The sequence below is a fragment of the Bactrocera tryoni genome, chromosome 5 (assembly GCF_016617805.1).
Source record: "Bactrocera tryoni isolate S06 chromosome 5, CSIRO_BtryS06_freeze2, whole genome shotgun sequence".
NCBI classification, from domain to species: Eukaryota; Metazoa; Arthropoda; class Insecta; order Diptera; family Tephritidae; genus Bactrocera; species Bactrocera tryoni.
Genome location: NC_052503.1, coordinates 51714789 through 51736561, shown reverse-complemented (window position 1 = coordinate 51736561; position 21773 = coordinate 51714789). Strand labels below are relative to the sequence as shown.

The 21773-nt window shown below is 36.2% G+C and overlaps 4 protein-coding genes across 4 annotated transcripts; 1 reads left to right on the top strand and 3 right to left on the bottom strand.

The window, feature by feature from the left end:
- Positions 1-878: 878 nt before the first annotated feature.
- On the bottom strand, positions 879-2023 carry LOC120778824 (replication protein A 32 kDa subunit). Its single transcript, XM_040110833.1, has 4 exons — positions 1914-2023; positions 1800-1852; positions 1168-1739; positions 879-1115 (listed from the first exon to the last, which is right to left on the bottom strand). The coding sequence occupies exons 1-4, from the start codon at positions 1924-1926 to the stop codon at positions 1037-1039; spliced, it is 717 nt and encodes a 238-aa protein (XP_039966767.1). The 5' UTR covers positions 1927-2023; the 3' UTR covers positions 879-1036.
- A 2496-nt stretch (positions 2024-4519) lies between these two features.
- On the bottom strand, positions 4520-13657 carry LOC120778826 (UPF0389 protein CG9231). Its single transcript, XM_040110835.1, has 2 exons — positions 13383-13657; positions 4520-4802 (listed from the first exon to the last, which is right to left on the bottom strand). Exons 1-2 carry the CDS (start codon positions 13565-13567, stop codon positions 4613-4615), a joined length of 375 nt encoding a protein of 124 aa, XP_039966769.1. The 5' UTR covers positions 13568-13657; the 3' UTR covers positions 4520-4612.
- Positions 13658-15732: 2075 nt separating this feature from the next.
- Positions 15733-16524, top strand: LOC120778825 (putative nuclease HARBI1). Its single transcript, XM_040110834.1, has 3 exons — positions 15733-15907; positions 15968-16103; positions 16157-16524. The coding sequence occupies exons 1-3, from the start codon at positions 15746-15748 to the stop codon at positions 16291-16293; spliced, it is 435 nt and encodes a 144-aa protein (XP_039966768.1). The 5' UTR covers positions 15733-15745; the 3' UTR covers positions 16294-16524.
- A 937-nt stretch (positions 16525-17461) lies between these two features.
- On the bottom strand, positions 17462-20936 carry LOC120778822. The gene is made up of 4 exons (XM_040110829.1): positions 20718-20936; positions 19571-19735; positions 19140-19515; positions 17462-19077 (listed from the first exon to the last, which is right to left on the bottom strand). The coding sequence occupies exons 1-4, from the start codon at positions 20853-20855 to the stop codon at positions 17783-17785; spliced, it is 1974 nt and encodes a 657-aa protein (XP_039966763.1). The 5' UTR covers positions 20856-20936; the 3' UTR covers positions 17462-17782.
- Positions 20937-21773: the final 837 nt, after the last annotated feature.

The following is a 21773-nucleotide window of genomic DNA, read 5'->3' as shown; positions in this document are numbered from 1 at the left end:
AGGGTAGCCTTTTCGTTTCCTTTTATTCCTATTAAACCAGGCAGATGATATTAACCGTGTTCCCTGTTGAGTGTCTATTTATTGCCTGCTTGCTAGTTAGCATTTAAGCTACACATCAAACTTCATAAAGAATACTATAATAAATATTAAATAATGCAAATGTTTACATTATTAAAGTGTTTATTTTTTATACAAAAACCCGTTTTATTTCGTAAGCCATCAACAAATTTAGTAAAACTGGTTTTATTTCGTAATCAATAAGCAAAGTTCTTAAAATAATTTAGATATGTCCTTGTTAAATGTAATTATGTCACGTATATGTGTGTTTATTGTTATTGACTTTCGCCGAATTGCAATAATATATCTGAGATTGGCTGTTATTTCCGGTAAAAAGTCCCCTTTTTCGGTAACTGAGAGCTAGAGCAGTTATGATCTGAATTTGACATGTTTTAAACTTGAGATGATATTTCTCAAGAGCTGTAGAATAGTAGATTATTTTAATACTCCCAAATTGTAAACGACCTTAATAATTTTGTGCACCTTACTTATATAACATATTAAAATAATTTGATAGTCCTTTTTTACATTTCCTATTAATATTTTTCCTAAATAATTTCCATAATGACCAAAGAAAAGCCAAGTTTCATATTTTTCTTACAAGGAATTGGTAGAACAATATTTAGAATACCCGGTTTTAATATTTTTAAAGGAAAACTTATGACTGGAATTCCCTAATCCATCAGAACTTATATTCGAACTAAATCCATTGAAGTTAAAAGAAACTGTTACGATCAAGAAACAGAACGAAACAGTATATTAGTAAATACGAGCGAAATTCAGCGTGGAATTTCTCATCCACCTAAGAATAAACAGCGCTGTTTTTAAATCAGTGTTTGGCTCGGCTTTGGGTGTCCCTTTTCAGGCACCCTAACCAATTTCTTTGGTTCATCGTAATAGTATTATCTCACATCACACTACTAAATGGTATTTTAAATTAAATATTTTTAAATTTATTAAATTGTAAGTATTTACAAAATTACTCCGAACTAACAAAATGGTCTGCATCGAAACTGGAATATATATGACCTTCTGATATCAAAAACTCGATAAGGGAGCTGAAAAATGTATAATTAATATCATTACATATACTATTGATCGAAAACTTACTTTAGTTCATTTCCACTGATATGATTAAATTTTTGTTGCAATTCTTTGCGGCTGATACCTTCCGTACTTATATTGTTCTTAACGGCTTGTAAAACTGCCAGCTGTTTTCCTTCCAAACCAAGAGAATCATCTCCACTAGTCTTGGAGTTAAAGTTCATCGAATCAACATTTGTAGCGTACGTATCACTTGCTTTACTAGCGAATTCTTCAGACTTATACCTAGCATTCAGCACTTCCAATACATGAGTACAAACTTCGTTAGAATTCATTATTGCAATCATTTTAAAAATCATTAACATTTTCTGTGAGCCTTGTGTCCTTACACTACCAAACAGCTTGACATAATGATTGAGCATAATGTCAGGAGCTTTGGTTGAGTCACCTTCTTCTAGCCAGTAATGTGCTTCTATCTGACCTGAATGGTCCTCCAAGGAATATGTAATTTTTGTAGAAGACACATCAATAGAACGAACGATGCATACACATGATACCATTCCAAAAGTTATCCCATACAGGCTAAAATTCCCCTCAGGCGAATATAAGATTTGTTTAATAAAAACAGGAGCTATACCCTAAAACATATATAAACAAATAATCGTTGAATTTATTTATTTAAATACTTTCTTTATTACTTCAGCCGCAGCGCCACCTCCGCTTGCACCATTTTGAGTTGTTGATGAACCAACTACATGATAGAAACAGCAACATATAAACGACATACAAATAAAAACACAAATAAGACATACCGGATATATCCATTTTATTATTAATAAATTTACGGGAATTAGTTATATTGGCGCCACTTTTTAAGAGTCCTGAGCTATTATCAGAGATATTATTCCGCGTCTCCACAGCCAATAAATATCTACTTCTCTTTTTATACTATGTTCACATACGCCAGTAAAAATTCAGTTATAGGTGTTATAACCACAACCATATAAAAAAGCTGATCTAAATTTAGCACTGTTTCCAATTTTGGTTTTCCGCCAACATCACATACAGCTGTTTGCTGCCCTTTTGTAGTTTTCTGTTTTATATTTTTTAATATATTGTGACGACCACCGAGAATTTAATAGAATTGATGATAAATTGATAGTATTAACTAGGCAACGAAATTGGTAATTGCCAGAATGTTCTAATGGCAAAGTTTTGTTAATGATCTAGTATATATGATCTAGGCTCGGATTGTACAGCAAACACACTGCTAGTTAGAGTGCTTCCGTATTAAGAACTAATTAGCCATAAGACGATTTATAGAGAAATCCGTTTCAATATTATTTTTTTCAATTGTCTATTTCGCATTGGCACTTTTATCTGAAGGCATCAATGCAAAGAAAACAATTACAATGCGCAGTTGACACTAAGACAGCATCGTTTCCAAGAATTTATAATGATGCCTCAGTTGCACCCGCAATTTTCTGTTTTTGAGTTAAAGAAGCGTTCGAAGCGGCTGGATCGGAAAGGAACTCTATGAGTCGTACGATACGAAGTTTCAGACAAGGTGACTCGATTTGGTGCGTCTTCTTCAATTTATTCTTAGAGAAAATAAAATAATTCGAGCTGCAGAACTCAATAGAGAAGTTACCATCTTCTGTAAGAGTGCACAGCTGCTGGCGTACGCCGATGATATTGCTATCATTGGCCTGAACAACCGTGCGGTTAATTCTGCTTTCTCCAGAATGGGTACGGAAGCAAAGCAAATGGGTCTGGTAGTGAACGAAAGAACGAACAGGACGAAATATCTCCTGTCTTCAAACAAAGAGTAGTCGCAGTCTCGACTTGGCTCCCACGTCACTGTTGACAGTCATATTTTCGAAGTAGTAAATTATTTCATTTATCATGGAACCAGTAATAACAACAACAAAAATGTCAGCCTCGAAATCCAACGGAGAATATCTTTGACTTTTCCATTGTATGTGAAATGAAGAATCTACTCAACAGTCTACATCACGTGGTTAAGTGTCGGTCAGAACATGTCATTATAATTAAATATAAGTATATTGTATTTAAATATAAATTTAATATTTTTGTTTTATTACATTTTGGGATTTTATTAATTTTATAACATAGACGAAGAATAGATTACTTTTAGAATAATCCGTTCGACTTTAAAGTTGTTCGCAATTAATAAATTTCTTATTTTTACACCTAGCATTCTTTTTTTAAAGATTTCTAATAGAAATCAATAATTTTGCTATCAAACTCGTCAGTGAGCATACAATCAGCAGTGCAAACTGTACAGCGTAACCACTATTTACTGCATCACAATAAAAGCCCTTTTAATGTTTGCGTAGACAACAATAATTCCAATTCTTATAAGAAGAATACTCGTACTAACTAATAAAAAGTAAGCTATACATTTATTGACCCTTTAGTGAAAAGTTGTACTGCAGATTTTCCCATTTCGTTTTGGAAATTAGCAACTTTTGAGAATGCAATAGTTTAAAAAGCACAATTTCTAGTGAAATCCTGCATCTTAGGTACTTCTTGACCAATTTCAACCAAACTTGGTGTATAACATTACCTCGTTTTTCAATTTTGATTTTCCTCTGAATCTTTCATTTTACAGTATGTAAAGCAAGCACCAATTAAGATCTCGATAGGAGACCTTGCACAAATAGTGACGTTAAGGTATGCGATCTCACAACTAGTTTTGTCTAGCCTTGACAGACGGCAGCGTAATCCGGATTAACTGCGCACTTAATCAGATCCAAATTTGTAGGTGACAGACAGCAGCTGAGTTTAAAATTCTCGTAAACAGCTGATTACCATTTTGATAATATTTTCAATGAAAATGGATAGCTAGATAACGTTGCGGTTGTACGCGGAGGAAACAATTTTTTTATTACAAAAACATATCAACACGTTATTTTTAAAACTGCATCAATATAGCATTGACTGCATTACTTCGAATTAATTCGGGAGTTAGTGAAGATAACTCTGTTGCTAACTCCCATTTAATCCTCGAAATTTTAGAGAATTAACCGTATTTTCGTTGGCAACATTGTTAAAATGGAAAATTCTAATCTATTGTGAAAGAAAATCAAGCAACACTGATAGCTGTTTTTCAAATTCCCAATAACGCAGTTAATCCGGTTTAACGCTACCGTCAGTCAATGATATTAATGTCTACAACCGAAAGCATGATAAAAATTGAACTTTCAAAAAAAAAAAATAATAATAATAAAAACATAAATTAATATCTCATGTTTTTAAGATTTTACCAACCAATTAGCAGGCGTAAGTTCAATTTATGCAGAAATAATGATAAAGTTTTAATAAGATACCAGTAAAGCAAACACTTCGTACAAAGTACATAAAAAAGAAACAACATAAAATGTATAGAGAATAATTAACTACTTTATGTAAATATGTATTTTAAAACATTTACAATTGATTATTTATTATATTTCATTACATAAAACCAAACATGATTACTGAAAACCTAAGCTTTTTTTGATTCTTCATTATATTTTGTGTGCCAATCGAGATTTTGTTTGACTACAGAATCGCCACTTTTTGCAGCTTGTTTACCACTGTAAACCATAAGGCAGCAACCCAATACCGTAAGCGCCATCATGATATTTGCCACCCGAATTCGGACCTTATTACGGGAACGCTCCATTACATCATTACTACAAATAAAATTTAAAGTATGTATTAAAATATAAACTATGAAAATTCATTAATTCATTAATATCGCAAATATATAAAAAATTATTTACATGCATTATACATTAATAGTATAACTAAACTCTAATACTAAAATGGTGTTATTTCCCACATTTCAGGGTTTTTATACTCTCGCAACGAAGTTGCTAAGGAGAGTATTATAGTTTTGTTCACATAACGGTTGTTTGTAAGTCCTAAACCTAAAAGAGTCAGATATAGGGTTATATATACCAAAGTAATCAGGGTGACGAGTAGAGTTGAAATCCGCATGTCTGTCTCTCCGTCCGTCCGTGCAAGCTGTAACTTGAGGAAAAATTTGAGATATCATGATGAAACTTGATATACGTATTTCTTGGCTCCATAAGAAAGTTAAGTTCAGAAGATGGGCAAAATCGGCCCACTACCACGCCCACAAAATGGCGAAAACCGAAAACCTATAAAGTGTCATAACTAAGCCATAAATAAAGATATTAAAGTGAAATTTGGCACAAAGGATCGCATTAAGAAGGGGCATATTTGGACGTAATTTTTTTGGAAAAGTGGGTGTGGCCCCGCCCCCTACTAAGTTTTTTGTACATATCTCGGAAACTACTATAGCTATGTCAACCTCCTTCAGGCATTTCCATATACAGTTCAAAAATGGAAGAAATCGGATAATAACCACGCCCACCTCCCATACAAAGGTTATGTTGAAAATCACTAAAAGTGCGTTAACCGACTAAAAAAAACGTCAGAAACACTAAATTTTACAGAAGAAAAGGCAGAAGGAAGCTGCACCCAGGTTTTTTTTTAAATTGGAAATAGGACCAAAAACCATATCTCAGGAACTACTTGACCAATGGCAATGAAATTCGGTATATAATATTTTCTTAACACCCTGATGACATGTACGAAATATGGGTGCAATCGGTTCACAACCACGCCTTCTTCCAATATAACGCTATTTTGAATTTCATCTGATGCCTTCTCTGTATAACATATACATTAGGAGCCAATGATTGGAGCATGGAGTCATGTATAGAAGTTCACGCAAGTGAGGAAAGTTATCTGATTGCCATTCACTTGGGAGTGGCTAGAAACGATTCTTTTACACATGGCTCAAGCAGTTCACTACTTCCGGTCTTTGACCAAGTATCCTCTGGGTAGCCTAAGAACATCCGTTCGAGGGCGAGCTAATGTGAGAAGGCGAAACATCCCCTACATAGGGTTGTGCGCTGGGTTTGGGACCCGCCACGTAAAAATCAGTACCAATGACAAAGAAACCACAGCCTCGGAGGACGACCCCCCTTTTGATGACGACCATGGCAAACGAAATAAGGACTACGATTTGAGGGCATGCACCTGGAATGTCCGGACCCTTAATTGGGAAGGTGCCGCTGCCCAGCTGGTTGATGTTCTCGCAAAAATAAAGGCTGACATCACCGCCGTCCATGAAATGCGATGGACGGGACAAGGACAGATACGAGTAGGTCCTTGTGACATTTACTACAGTGGCCATATAAAGGATCGCAAGTTTGGTGTTGGATTCGTGGTGGGAGAGAGACTCTGTCGCCGAGTACTATCATTCACTCCGGTGAATGAACGTCTAGCCACAATCCGCATCAAAGCGAGGTTCTTCAACATATCGCTGATTTGCGCCCACGCCCCGACGGAAGAGAAGGACGATGTGACCAAAGATGTCTTTTATGAGTGCTTGGAGCGCACTTATGAGAGCTGCCCCCGCCACGATGTCAAAATCGTGCTTGGCGACTTTAACGCCAGGGTGGGTAAAGAAGGTATCTTTGGCACTACGGTCGGTAAATTCAGCCTCCACGACGAAACATCCCCAAATCTGTAGTACTAGATTCCAGCATAAAAAAATTCATCAAGCTACCTGGCTGTCTCCAGATCAAAAACTGCCAACCAGATCGATCATGTTGTGATAGGCGGAAGACACGTCTCCAGTGTTTTAGATGTGCGTGCGCTCCGAGGTCCTAACATCGACTCGGATCACTATCTTGTTGCAGCCAAGATTCGCACCCGCCTCTGTGCAGCAAAAAACACACGCCAACAAACACAAAGAAGGTTCGACGTCGAAAAGCTGCCATCACAACAGACAGCCGAACGATTTTCTACTCGGCTTGCACTCCTGCTCTCTGAGAGCACTCATCAACAACTCGGTATAAGGGAACTGTGGGATGGCATTTCAAATTCCTTACGTTCAGCTGTAACCGAAACCATTGGTTTTCGAAAAGTGCAAAAGAACAGCTGGTACGACGAGGAGTGCCGTGTCGCAGCGGAGAGAAAACAGACTACCTACCTCGCAAGGTTACGATCGACCACAACACGTGCGGGATGGGATAGATACCGAGAGTTGAAGAGAGAAGCGAGACGCGTTTGTAGACAGAAAAAGAAAGAGGCTGAAATGCGTGAGTACGAAGAGTTTGATAAGCTGGCCGACAGGGGTAATGCTCGAAAATTCTACGAAAAAATGCGGCGGCTTACAGAAGATTTCAAGACCGGAGCATACTCTTGTAGAACCCCCAAAGGTGATCTAGTGACCGATGCCCAGAGCATACTTAAATTATGGAGGGAACACTTCTACAGCCTGCTGAACGGCAGTAAACGCATAACGCCAGGAGAAGGCGAACCCGATTCCCCAATCGATGACGATGGAGCAGACGTTCCATTGCCCGACCGTGAAGAAGTTCGAATAGCAATCGCCCGCCTCAAGAACACCAAAGCGGCAGGGGCCGACGGCTTGCCGGCCGAGCTATTCAAACACGGCGGCGAAGAACTGATAAGGAGCATGCATCAGCTTCTTTGTAAAATATGGTCGGACGAAAGCATTCCCAACGATTGGAATTTAAGTGTGCTATGCCCAATCCATAAAAAAGGAGACCCCACAATCTGCGCCAACTACCGTGGGATTAGCCTCCTCAACATCGCATATAAGGTTCTATCGAGCGTATTGTGTGAAAGATTAAAGCCCACCGTCAACAAACTGATTGGACCTTATCAGTGTGGCTTCAGACCTGGAAAATCAACAACCGACCAGATATTCACCATGCGCCAAATCATGGAAAAGACCCGTGAAAGAAGAATCGACACACACCACCTCTTTGTCGTTTTCAAAGCTGCTTTCGACAGCACGAAAAGGAGCTGCCTTTGTGCCGCGATGTCTGAAATTGGTATCCCCGCAAAACTAATACGGCTGTTTAAAATGACGTTGAGTAACACCAAAAGCTCCGTCAGGATCGGGAAGGACCTCTCCGAACCGTTCGATACCAAACGAGGTTTCAGACAAGGCGACTCCCTATCGTGCGACTTTTTCAACCTGCTTCTGGAGAAAATAGTTCGAGCTGCAGAACTAAATAGAGAATGTACCATCTTCTATAAGAGTGTACAGCTGCTGGCGTATGCCGATGATATTGATATCCGTTAGTTCTGTTTTCTCCAGGCTGGACAAGGAAGCACAGAAAATGGGTCTGGCAGTGAACGAGGGCAAAACGAAATATATCCTGTCATCAAACAAACAGTCGTCGCACTCGCGACTTGGCTCTCACGTCACTGTTGACAGTCATAACTTTGAAGTCGTAGATAACTTCGTCTATTTTGGAACCTGCGTAAACACCACCAACAATGTCAGCCTAGAAATCCAACGCAGGGTAACTCTTGCCAACAGGTGCTACTTCGGACTGAGTAGGCAATTGAGAAGCAAAGTCCTCTCTCGACAAACAAAAACCAAACTCTATAAGTCACTCATAATTCCCGTCCTGCTATATGGTGCAGAGGCTTGGGCGATGACAGCAACCGATGAGTCGAAGTTACGAGTTTTCGAGAGAAAAATTCTGCGAAAGATTTATGGTCCTTTGGCTTTCGAATTCACCAGACGCAAATCCGATGGACTTTTCCATCTGGTCCATTTTAGAGAGCAAGGTGCGGACTAAAAAATACACCAGTATGGATGCGCTCAAGAAAGCGATTGTACGTGAATGGGCCAAAATACCACAAGCTCACATTCGTGCAGCATGCAACTCGTTTTTTGACCGTTTGAGGGTCATAGTCAAGGCAAAAGGTGGCCATATCGAGCTAAAGTGAATGGATTCTAAATTTTTGATTATTTTCATACATTTTTGTCATTGAAATCAATAAAAATATTATCAAACTAAAAAATTATATGTAGTCGTTTGAATAGGTAACACTTCGAGTGGGTAACCCTGTACTTGGCGTTTCTGATTTCGGGCGAAAGTTAAAAGCTTATCGACGACCTGTCAACATGGCAAATATAGTGGTACGATCCGAAAAATTTATTCGAAGGTTGTGCCGATAACTTAGAAAATAATCCATGACAGATTTCACGAGGGTATCTTGTCAAATAAAAAAGTTTAGTTCACAAGAAGCGACAAATGAGCAGCTTCTTGGGCAGAAATTGCCACGGTTAAAATTTCAGATCGATATCTGAAAAGCTGAGGGACTAGTTCGCGTATATACAGACTGTCGGACAGATATGGCTAAACCAACTCAGCTCGTCACGCTGATCATTTGTAAATTGATCGTAATTTATGGGGTCTCCGACATTTTCTTCTGGGTAAAAGCAACACACTGCAATGTTTTGTTTCAACGAAAAAATCAATTCATATAAGCACAGCGAGCAGCTAATGTAAAATTTGAAACAATAATGCAGGAGAAGACAATAATGGCAAATGCATGAAAACCAAGTCATATGGCAATGAGTGCAACAAAAATGTTCCATATTCCTGTAATATATTTGTGCCTATTGTAATGAATTATTATTGGCTTTCTTTTTGTATTTACGTTCAGGATATGCTATTTTATAAAATTTTACAAAATGATTCTACTATTTTACACATTTTGTATAAAGATATATTTAAGTTTTTGCTAATACATTAACTCGTTATAAATATATCATTTATTATTCATAGAAGTACAAAGTACTTAATAATATAAGCTAAAATATTTATTTCTATTAATCACAAAATTATAATTATGTAAGCGTATGGTGACGGCTGTGTAAACTGACGTTGAGCAACACGAAAAGCTCCGTCAGGATCGGGAAGGACCTCTCCGAACCGTTAGTACTGCTTTCTCCAGACTGGACAAAGAAGCAATGCAAATGGGTCTGGCAGTGAACGAGGGCAAGAGGAAATATCTCCTGTCATCAAACAAACGGTCGTCGCACTCGCGACTTGGCTCTCACGTCACTGTTGACAGTCACAACTTTGAAGTCGTAGATAACTTCGTCTATTTTGGAACCTGCGTAAACACCACCAACAATGTCAGCCTAGAAATCCCAAGTAGGAAAACTTATGCCAACAGGTGCTACTTCGGACTGAGTAGGCAATTGAGAAGCAAAGTCCTCTCTCGACGAACAAAAACCAAACTCTATAATTCACTCATAATTCCCGTCCTGCTATATGGTGCAGAGGTCTGGACGATGACAACAACTGATGAATCGACGTTGCGAGTTTTCGAGAGAAAAGTTCTGCGAAAGATTTATGGGCCTTTGCGCGTTGGTCACGGCGAATATCGCATTCGATGGAACGTTAAGCTGTACGAGATATACGACCACATTGACATAGTTCAGCGAATTTAAAGACAGCGGCTACGCTGACTAGGTCATGTTGTCCGAATGGAACACTCCAGCTCTGAAAGTATTCGACGCAGTACCCGCCGGGGGAAGCAGAGGAAGCGGTGTCTACGCCAATAAAGAAGAAGAAGGTCGTCGTTATGTCGTGACGATGCTATTTAAGTTCAAAACTTTCATTGCCGTAAATGGTATCAACAATGTTAAAAGCAATAGATCACTCGTTGTTTTGGTGATTTCAAGTGCACTTGTGCAACATATATTAATAGTTTCGCAAACAGTTACTTAATCTCGAATCTTAACCAAACGGTGGAAAATGGAATCTTGTGTAGAAGTTCACGCAAGTGAGGCGAGTATAGCATTCGATGTAACGATGAGCTATACGAGGGACAGCGGCTTTGCTTTTAGGTCGCCCGAATGGACGAAAACACTCAAGCTCTGAAAGTGTTCGATGCAGTACCCGCCGGGGAAAGCAGAGGACAACTTTCACTCCGTTGGAAAGACCAGGTGGAGGAGGACTTGGACTTGGAATCTCTAATTGGCGCAAAATAGCAAAAAGGAAGAACGGAAAAGGGAGTGCCACAAAATCCCCAAACACAAAATCCCCAGTTGAAAAAAAAAAACCCAAACACATAATCCCCAAAATTAAAATCCCCTAACACGAAATCCCCACCTTTTTTTAGGCAGTGTCACAAAATCCCCAAACACTAAATCCCCGTTTTTTTATTTTTATTAAATATTATTAGAGGTCATCTAAAAAATAGTAAAACCGCTATTTAGTTGAGTTTTAATTCGTAGTTACATATATATGTACCCATATATGACAATATATAGATATAGACGAGAACGCATGACGGATTTAGAGGGAAAAAAATAATTATTTCATCAATTTAGCGACTAAAAAGCTAAAAAAAAAATAGTATTTAAAAAACCCAAAACCCTTGCATTATAGCTGCAGACTCTAACCACTGAGCTATTGCTGCATGCAACAAAGGTTGGCAAAATTAACAATATATGCAAGAGACAAGAAAACTTTGGTTTTCAGCAGCATTGTTATCGAGTAGAAAACAAAAGAATATAGAAAATCAGAGCATAATATAACATATATCGTCACCTGAAATGCAAAATAACGTATCATCAAAAAATTCGAAATTGAGTGTCTTAGTGATTATGATTCACTACTTCAAATTACAAACATAATATTACATATGTCCAACATTTTCAGGTTCTGCGCTCAGATATAACCCAGTTTTAACCAATATTACAAATTTTTTTCACTCATGTTCCATTTTATGTCGTGTTTCATTCATGCCACTGTAATTTTCCGAAAATGTTGTTACGTTTTTTTTCATTTCAGGTGACGATATGTACATATGTATGACTTAAAATACAAATAGTACCGTTACCTTTTCTACAATTATTTTACCATATTCATTTTTTCATATTATTTATCACATTACGTGTAATTGTGATTAAAATTGTAGTTACATTTTTGATTAAATATCGTGTTAAATAATATTTAAATTTAAAGAAAATGGAAGCCGTCGTTACTGTGTCAAACAAAGGAAGTAATAAAATATTTTTGGATGGTTTTGATTACCATTTTCATTCCAAAAATGAAAAGAAGAAAGAGTTCCGCTGGTCGTGTGCGCAAAGAAAATCCCTAATGTGTAAAAGTGTTGTTGTGACAAAAGAAAATAGTGGCGATCATGTAATACAACGCGCTCCTACTGCCCATAATCATGATCCAAAGGCCCATCAAGTATCTGTGGCACAGGCGAACAACAAAGTAAAGGATTTGAGTACATCATCTTCACTGGCGCCTTCCCAAATTATTGGGAAGCAATTGTAGATTGCCAACCAGACCGCCGGGTGTACTTACCATCGAAACGAGCCCAAAAAATGAAAATAAGCCGAGTTCGAAAGGGTACATATACCAACGAACCAGGAAATGTACAGGACTGTTAAACTGATTGATATAACATGTATTGCATTTTCTTTAATTTACCTATTAAATATTCGTGAAACCATTAAACATAAAATATCTCGTGAACTTCATCTTTAGATATTATATTGAGTATAGAATTCCCTTTTTCTGTGTGAAATACATTGAAATATGGTTTAAAATCGCCGCGATTTTTTATTTGGAGGATTTTGATTTTGGGGGCGGCGCCGCGCTCCAAAAAAAATAACCATGGCAACCCTTTTCTTATTGTGCAAATGCAGAGAATTGTAACTAAAATAAAAAAAATTAAAATAAAGCTTTATTTACAACAAATATTAAAAAAATTAATATACAGAAACGTTATAGTGAAGTGTTAGTAAGTGAAAAGTGCATAATATAAGTGAAAATGTTACTCATAATATACAAATTATCAATGTAAAAGTTGTCAATTTTTCAACTTTAAATGCAAATATCTTTAAAACTATAAGTCACCGGCAACTATATATATATATTTTCGTGATCTGGAGAGCGTCACCTTTCCACTGATACCCATTTTATCCCCGAATTTCGGGGATGCTATTCTAAATTTTACCCGTTTATGATACTGCAAGACACTTTATTTTCTGCTTGGGGCGTGGTAATTTTTGGGCCTTCAATTATTATTTAGTGGGTAAATTTTAGAAAAGCATCCCCATTTCTTGATCTACACGACCTCCTCTACCCGTACATACCCATTTTAACCCCGAAATCGAGGGATGCTATTGTAAATCCAAGCCTTATTGTCTATATGCGATGCTTTTCTAAAGTTTGCCCTTACGTCTTGCTTTATTTTGGGTTTATGATTTTTGTGTTCATCTCACTGATTACTAAATAATCATAAGGCATGTATACTTATACAATAAGGATATCATAACACTATTATTAATAGGTCTGTTTTCAATTTGTCATAAATTTATCAACGACTTTCGACATTATAAGTAAGATACTCTTTACAGCTATCTGTATTGTTACCTAACGAAAGATGGTACTTCTTCAATGGACTTATATTTCCCGCTCCATACCAAAAAACGTTTCTCGAGGTTGTTGGGAGTATGGCCATGAATAGTCTTTCCGGTCTCTTGGCTAAAAAATTTACCAATTCTAAAATTCTCGGCATATTTCTTTCTATTTGCCACAAGATTTAATATCCCGAACATTTTTTTGGTAGTTTCACACTATAAAACAAAAAAAAAACAAAACATGTATGTTTTCTGTAATTTCGCAACTTCTTTATTTTCCGAGTAAGGCATCACCTACACGTTCAATTTTATTGATTGTGATACAGTATCGCGATAATAATTTGAAACGTTATAGATAGATTGCGAACCTTTTCAAGATATAGTTAAATATTTTGAAATTGACATACCGAATTGTAGATCGGGCGATAACGGTTGACAGCTTTCCACCTTTTGTATTAAAAATTTCAAACGACGGAAAAGTAAAATTAGTGCAATTTTCACTAAACATGTATTGCAATGGTAGCATCACTTTAAATGGGATTTCTTTTATTGGCAGTAACGTTTGACTTTAAAAATAAAATGATAGCCAAACCAGTTTTCAAAGTTAGAAGTTGTCACTAGACCTCCAAATGACAGGCAAACCCGTTTTGGATTTATTTTTTAAGACCCTTGGATTTCTGAACGATAAACTAAGTGAGGTTTCAATTTACAATCTCCAGCAAAAACCATCACGGTGAACCGATCGTTAGCGGCTCTAAAACCTGGAAAAGTTTTCTCTTCACGTGCAATAAAAATTCTTTTAGGCATTTTTTTCCAAAAAAGACCGGTTTCATTTACGTTGAAAATGGTTTTTGCAGTGTAACCACCTTCGTGCTAAAACAGCTACTGCGTCTAGAAAATTGAAGCGGAGTTCCACTATTTTTCCAGCCGGGATGAAGCGACCGGTAGCAGCTGCGATCACATTGCAGAATTGACCTTCGCCAACGATTACGTCCGTAAGAATGGCGAGTGCGGTGAAGCTGCTCTCGGTAAATTTTGTGAAGCCGACCGAGTTTGCTTGATTACGGTTAACAAAGGTATGGTTATCCACAGAAATATAGTCGGCATGTTTCCCAATGGAAATAAATTGGGCAGATTGTCTCATGCGATAGTTAGCATAGGTCAGCATGTTATGCTATTTATCAGACCACCGCAAGCCATGTTAATATCCAGCGAGCTATTAAAGGTGCCCATATTTCTGGTGAGACTTCGTCATTCATTGTGCAGAATGTCGAATCGTCTATCTGTTCCCCCAGTTCCATCTCACAAACGACGAATTAGCGCACCTATGTCCGGATGATTTATTGTTGGACAACATGTAACAGGGGGGATAACATCAGCCAGTACAAAAACTGCACTTAACGGATAAGGCGTTCCGATGTATGACGGTCGTATACACGGAAAAGACTGTGCGAGGAAGCAGGAGTTTCTGAGGTGGGCTAACACGAGGATTCGATCGGAATGAAAGTTGGGATTAGAATGGGAGTCATGCTACCTGTTTAAGCTCCTATGGACCCTAGGGGTCCACTCTACCACTCGGGTGGAGTTTCGGCGTAGTGGGCGAATTAGGTGCTAATTGCACAGCCGTAGAGGCTAAGGTCGCAGTACTACGTTGGCAGTAGGGGACCACGTAACTTCTGGCCCACTCTCGGTATGTCTTAAGGCCCGACAGGTTTTAAGGCGACTCTATCCATTCTATGACTTGTAGCAAACCGAAGTGGATGGAGCCTTCTAGCGCAAACGCAGCAAGAAAATTCCAGGTCCGAGTTGGACTTCATGCCAGCCCTACTGTTAGAAGTTGTTCCAGTGATAACAAACTTATGCCCCTATTGCGGTTTTCAACCCGACTTGGTCGAACTGAAGTTAAGGCAACTCAACTTCACTTCAACAGCTAAAATTTTTTAGACGACATATTTAAACAATTGAATTCAGTAGTCGCTCGCGAAAAACTAAATAAACATTAAAATAAATAAAAAATGGATATAAGTTTTGATTTATATTACAATGACGAAAATATTGGGCAAAATTGATGTGATATGTATACGAAAAAGTCTTCGTGATCACTCAAATCCATTGCAGCTTCCAAATGCAAAGTAAGCCATAGTTTTTTCACAATTGAGTGGCTTTTTATAATATTTGTTGCAGATTCATAAGTTATTCTCGATTAAATAAAGAAGCATTTTGTTTTTTACTGAATGAGATGAAGGAACATTTCCATAAACGTGTGCGAGGAACGGCCATACCTCCTATATTAAAATTATGCGCAACTCTGCGTTTCCTTGCTGACGGTGGGTATCAAAAATGCAGTGGAAATGATTTCAATGGATTAAAATTCAAATGACTGAGGAGGAGCAAAAGGCTTCAAATGTTTCATTTTATTCAAAAAGTGCTTTCCCGGGAGTAGTTGGTTGCATCGACGGGACTCATGTTCGCATAATTTCACCAAGAAAAGAAGTGCAACATCTTTATCTTAACAGAAAGGGCTACTTCAGTTTAAACGTATGTATAAAATCTGAATTATATTAGAAACAAAATGGTATAATTTCTTAAAATTTTTAGCTTTGTGATTATAAAATGTCTATTCGGTATGTGGATGCTAGGCATGCAGGCGCAAATCATGACTCTTTTGTTTTCAATGTTAGCGAATTGAAAGTGCATTTACAGATCAACATACAGAATAACACTTGGATCTTGGGTAAGACTTTATCGTATTTATTGCTAAATAATTGGAGTAATGTAATTTCTTAGGCGACGCTGGCTATCCTCTGCACAAATTTTTAATGACGCCTTATCGCTTGGCGGAAGCTTCTTCACCCCAAGCACGCTACAATACAGTACACTCAAAGGCCCGGAATAGAGCGGACAATTGGTGTACTCAAGAGTAGATTTCAATGTCTTTTATCTGCACGAGGTTTACATTACACTCCCGAAAAGGCTACGCAAATTGTGAATGCTTGTTGCGCATTGCACAATATTTGCCAACACTTTCAAGTGGAATCTCCGGAAGAAATACCATCTACTACCTATCTACTCAAATACTACAATGACCAATGACGTTTTGGATATAGAAAGGGAAGAAGAGGATACGGCTCGAATAACTCGCAATAATAATATGACTTCCCTATAAATAATTAAAACACTAAATTTCATTTATTATTTCTAATGTGCTATTTATTCAGGCATATATTTAAATTTTATTTAAACAAATTCATTAAATAACAACATCACTTCATTTTTTAATGTAAGCTTAAACTATGGTACAAAAATATAAAATATCACTTCATTCCAGAATAATTAAAAATAAAATAAAAAAATATATTACTTTGTGTGTTAAATAACCAAAAAAAAATAAAATCTTTGCGAAGATTTTGATTTAGCAATTTTGAAGCGCTGCACCTCAATTTGAATTTATTGTTTCCAAATTGTGGCTTTCCTCTTCCTACTTCTGGAAACTTCTCCATTAACTCCACCAATTTTTCGGATTGTTTTTTTGTTGTAACTTTATTTTTTCTAAAAATTTATAAAAAATATTAATTAAAATTAATTTAACATAAATTATCCTCCATCTTTCTTTAATATTTTTTTGTATTTCACTGCACGAAAGTTGAACTTCAGCTGCTATTAAGCAGTTGAAGTTTATTTATATACTAGACAATCCCACTTGTACATAGTTGAAAACCGCAATACCAAAAAAAGTTGAAGTTCGATCATACTTCAACCGCAATTTTTTTTGACGGATTGAGTTGAAATTGGCAATACTGAATTTTTAAACTTCGACTGAAATGCAGTTGGGTTGAAAACAGCAATAGGGGCATTGATCTAAAACTCACCGATCCAAACAGGGTTAGATCGCCGAAATAACCGCTCTTGGCCGTGTCAATTCCGGTGGCGTAGAAATCTGACATCTTCTCTAATTGATTCGTTAAGCCTTGAATTCATTGTGCACTTTTTTCTTATCCAATATATATATTTGCTTAACGATGATATCCTATTTCACAGATGCTGAAAGTTATTAAACCGTTATTATTTAAAACTTAAAATCTGGCCACCAAATTTATCGCACAACTTCTTTATTGTTAATTAATTAATGTAACATTTACTAGTACAAAATTACTACAAATTTGTTTATTTTCAAAACAGTTTGACTTATACAATTATCTTAATACAAAGCTAACAGTATAAAGATTCAGTATATTTTATTATTTTTATCGTTCACGAAAATTTTTTTAAATAAATATCGAAAAGACGATAGTAAACTCTTGTTGTAAAATATAGTTTGCTGAAGAGTTGGTCTTATTACGCAATTGAAAGAAACTTAAAACATTTAACATACATTAAAGAAATTTAAAACATTTCTCTAACTCGGTAATTATTTCAAAAACATAAATCTTCAATGCTGTACCACAGAAAGGAGTTTGAATTTTCTACAAAGTATTCTTTTTGGACAAGGTTATAAAGTCGTGTTTCTAAGTCTTCCAGCATTTTTATTTGATTTCGGTATGAAGAAATTAAATCCGCCCACTTCAAAAGTAATTCAAATACTTTATTATCCTTTGACAATAGCAGCTGCTGAAAATATGCATTTAGCAAAATATCAAACCAATAAAAGATTCTCATTTCTAATTTCATATTGCAGATTTCGGAGGATGACGTTGATAGTTGGCTAAGTTGATTATAAAAGTAATCAAGTAGGAATATCAAATCAAATGAACTCAAATCACTTCTAAAATTATTAATTTTAGCAGCTTGTAATGGTTGAATGCCGGTTTCAAGACAACACGCTCTTAACATGGCCGCAGTAAAACTTTCGTATGTAGAGTTGGAACTCCTTTTCATAAGAATAGAGAAAAAAACCTTAGCAAATACAGATAAAGGCGCGCTTGACAATCGACTTAATAAGCTCGTCATTTTAGAAGTGGCCCCACATTTTTCCAACAAAAAAAGAAGTTTTTCTGAAACTTCTTCTTTAGTAGTTCCATAATTTTCTAATTGATGAATAAAAAACTCAAATAGTGTTCTGTTGATTAGATCTGTTTCCAATTTCGATTCCTGCACAGTAATTGTATTATTTAGAAAGCATTTCCCTTGATCAACTTTTATAAACGGCTTACTTTTTTCTCTTAAATCATAGTAATTGTATGAAGTGTCATGGGATGTTGGAAGATGATTTCTATAATCTTGAATATTCGTAAGGGACTCATAGTTACTTGTGTTCACAGGGGATACATTTTCTTTATATGAGCAAATAGATTGAAGATAATCCTCCTCATTTATAAGATCACCTTCAATTCTAATGGGGTTTTCACAATGATAAGTTCCAAGTAAATCAACCAAAAGTTCTTGGGGCATGCGGTATGTTACAACAGATAAATTTTGACCCATAGCTAACAGAATATTGTCGTCAATTATCCAAATGCGAGAAGAATCGAAGAACACTTTAAAATACTGTTGTGCTTTGACTACTTTGAACTGTGTATTATATAATAATAACGAAGCGCCTTCTTGATTATTATTTGCACCATAAATTGCTACGCAATTCTTAGCTATTCCTAAAATCGATAGTGGAGAATCAACGTTAAGTGTTGAAATAACGGCTACGAAATTGCCCGGAGAATGTTCCGATTCCATGCATTCATCTAGGTTAAGTAGAAATAGTCTGCGGTCTGACCCTGAAACGTGATTATATATATATTTAAAATAATATTTTTTGGTAATTATGAGAGGTACTTACAAATTGTTAGCAATACACAATTATTCTCTCCTTCAACTATAGCATAACCTGATAAACTGGCTGTAATGTCCTTTCGCCCAATTTTTAAACTCTTTCTTTTTCCACCACTTTTTAATGGCATAATTACAAGTTCAATTTCCTTACTGTCTCCAGATGGTACAAAATAGGTTAGAACTTGTTCTCCATCAATACAAAAATTTGTATTTGCGTCCTTAATGTTACCACATTTTTGATGTGCGGTTTCCGATGAATCAGGAATAGAATGTGATTCTCTTAGTAATGAAAGAGCTTTTGAAAGTCGATCCCAATAGCCGTCACTATAAAGAATTATTGGTTCGTCTATGCTTGGTATGATATCCACAACATATTTCTGCAACTGTTTTTGGAAGAAGTTGTAATTTTTCGTTGATGCAGTGTGCTTGAGTACGTACCTTAAATTTTTTTATCGAATTTATATCAGTAACAGAGGCGTCCCAACAACGAATATATCGGTTTCCGAAGATTCCTACATATTTGTTACTTGAATTGTCAAAGATAACTTTTGAAGACAATTTTTCTTGCGTCGACCAGCTACAAATCTGTTGTTGCGTGGATATCTTAGAAAGAAAAACAATACATTTTAAACATCATGAACATTTTTTAAAGTTAATCATAGTAGTAGTTCTAAGCAAATTTAGATACTTATATATATATTTACTGAATTTATTGAGTATTTACAGTCTAGTTATTTTGGCGACCTTATCCTGTTTTAGGTTAAGATTGTCACCATTAGAGTAATTCTCGGCATCAGGGGTGTCATAGAGTCCAACCCGGACCGGAGGAATTTTCCTGCTGCGTTTTAGCTGGAAGGCTCCATCCAAACCTCACCTCCACCAGGAGTAATACATGCAAAGGATTGTTCCATAGTAACACCTGTTCAGGTTTTAAGACACATAGGAAGTGGAGAACAAGTTACGTACCAACGCACCACTGCGTCGTTAGTCTATAAGGCTGTGTAATATGTACCTAGTTCGCGCTCTGCGCCGCCACTCAAGCCTAGTGACCAACAAAGAACCTATTCCCAGGAGCTCTAAGGATTACATTGTAGCCATATTCCTACTACGCCAGTAAATTTATCTAATAACGATCGAGAACTAGTGGAATGTTTTCGAAGGAATGGTTGGGAAAAGAAAATTAACAACTTGCGACAAGCTTTGGGTAGGTGTAAAGGAAACGTAGAACTTTTTCCTTTGTAAAGATGATAAATTTTAATAGAGAGCTTGCCACGCAGATGTGAAGCGGGGATTAGGAATAACTGTTATACCACAAGTTATTAACCAGGGTAGATATAATATTAGAAAATTTCACACTTATTAAATATCCTTGATTTGCTTACAGATCTCTTAAAGTGCAAGTGAGGAATCCTTTTCTGCTAAGTGTATATTCCTAAGCTGGCGAATCTATATCATCCATTTATAATTCGAATTTTGGAAATGCTATTCTAAAATTTCCATGTTTTTTTTCATATACGCATATCTTCTTAAAATTAAAATCACAGCTTAACACACTAAGCTTAGATAAATTTTTCCTAGTACTTACCTTAACAACAATAACAATATTTCTACTCAATGTAATTATTACACTTCCATTACTACCACCAGGAGAAATACCAAGAAAATCTTTGGAATCATTAATCCTAGATAAATTAATAAATTTTAAAAACTTTGTCACACTCATTTTCTAATCACAATATTCAAAAAAACCGCATTAAATTATTGTAAATAACGTAAGACACGCGGATTTTAGTTTCAATTATGGAAAGCATTTTTATAATATCGATTATGTAAAACATCGAAGCTGACAACAATATCGATACAACGATCCATCGATAAATTGTATCCGGCTTAGGTTGTGTGCACATATGTGACAATTTAACGTTCCAGTTCACGATCAGAATATAATTAAACTGAAAACCGTAATGAATGCTGCAAATAAGTAGGTTGATTATCAGGCTGATTGCCACAGCTTCAAGATGCCGTGGCCAGGAAAAAAACGTGAATTTATTGCAAAACTTGGGCGAAGAAAGGTATTTATTGACGCGAAAAACTTGAAGGCATATATATACATATTCATATTTATTATTCTTTTCTTTATTTCTGTGTTTCTGAGTGCTAAAAAAAATCAAAAAAAATACGCATTTGCATTTCCACATAAATTGACTGATATTGTTAGATTTTGATACTAGTCCACGGTAACAATGCCTTTTGTTTGCAAAAGTACCCTATCAGTTGCTTTGACTGTAGTTTAAAGTTAGCACACAATTTGATTGGGAAAATTTATATCGACAAAAATTTCTAGTTTAAAAAATGAAAATGTGATAGAAAAAAGTGAGAATGTGTTGCAACTTGAAAGCAACTACTTACTCGTGAAACATTCACAATTGAAAGTCCAGAATGCTATACATTCTTAAGCTTTTTGTTGGATTAGCGATAGCGACTAGCGATAAGTGCAAAACACCATGCGTCGTGCCATTTTTTACATTCTCTTTTATATCATAATCATTATAACTTCTTAATTATATCTCAATTGGTCTTAACACGACAGCATTCTCTCTAAAGCTGTGCTTGCTGCACAATCCCTTATATAGTCGTTCAG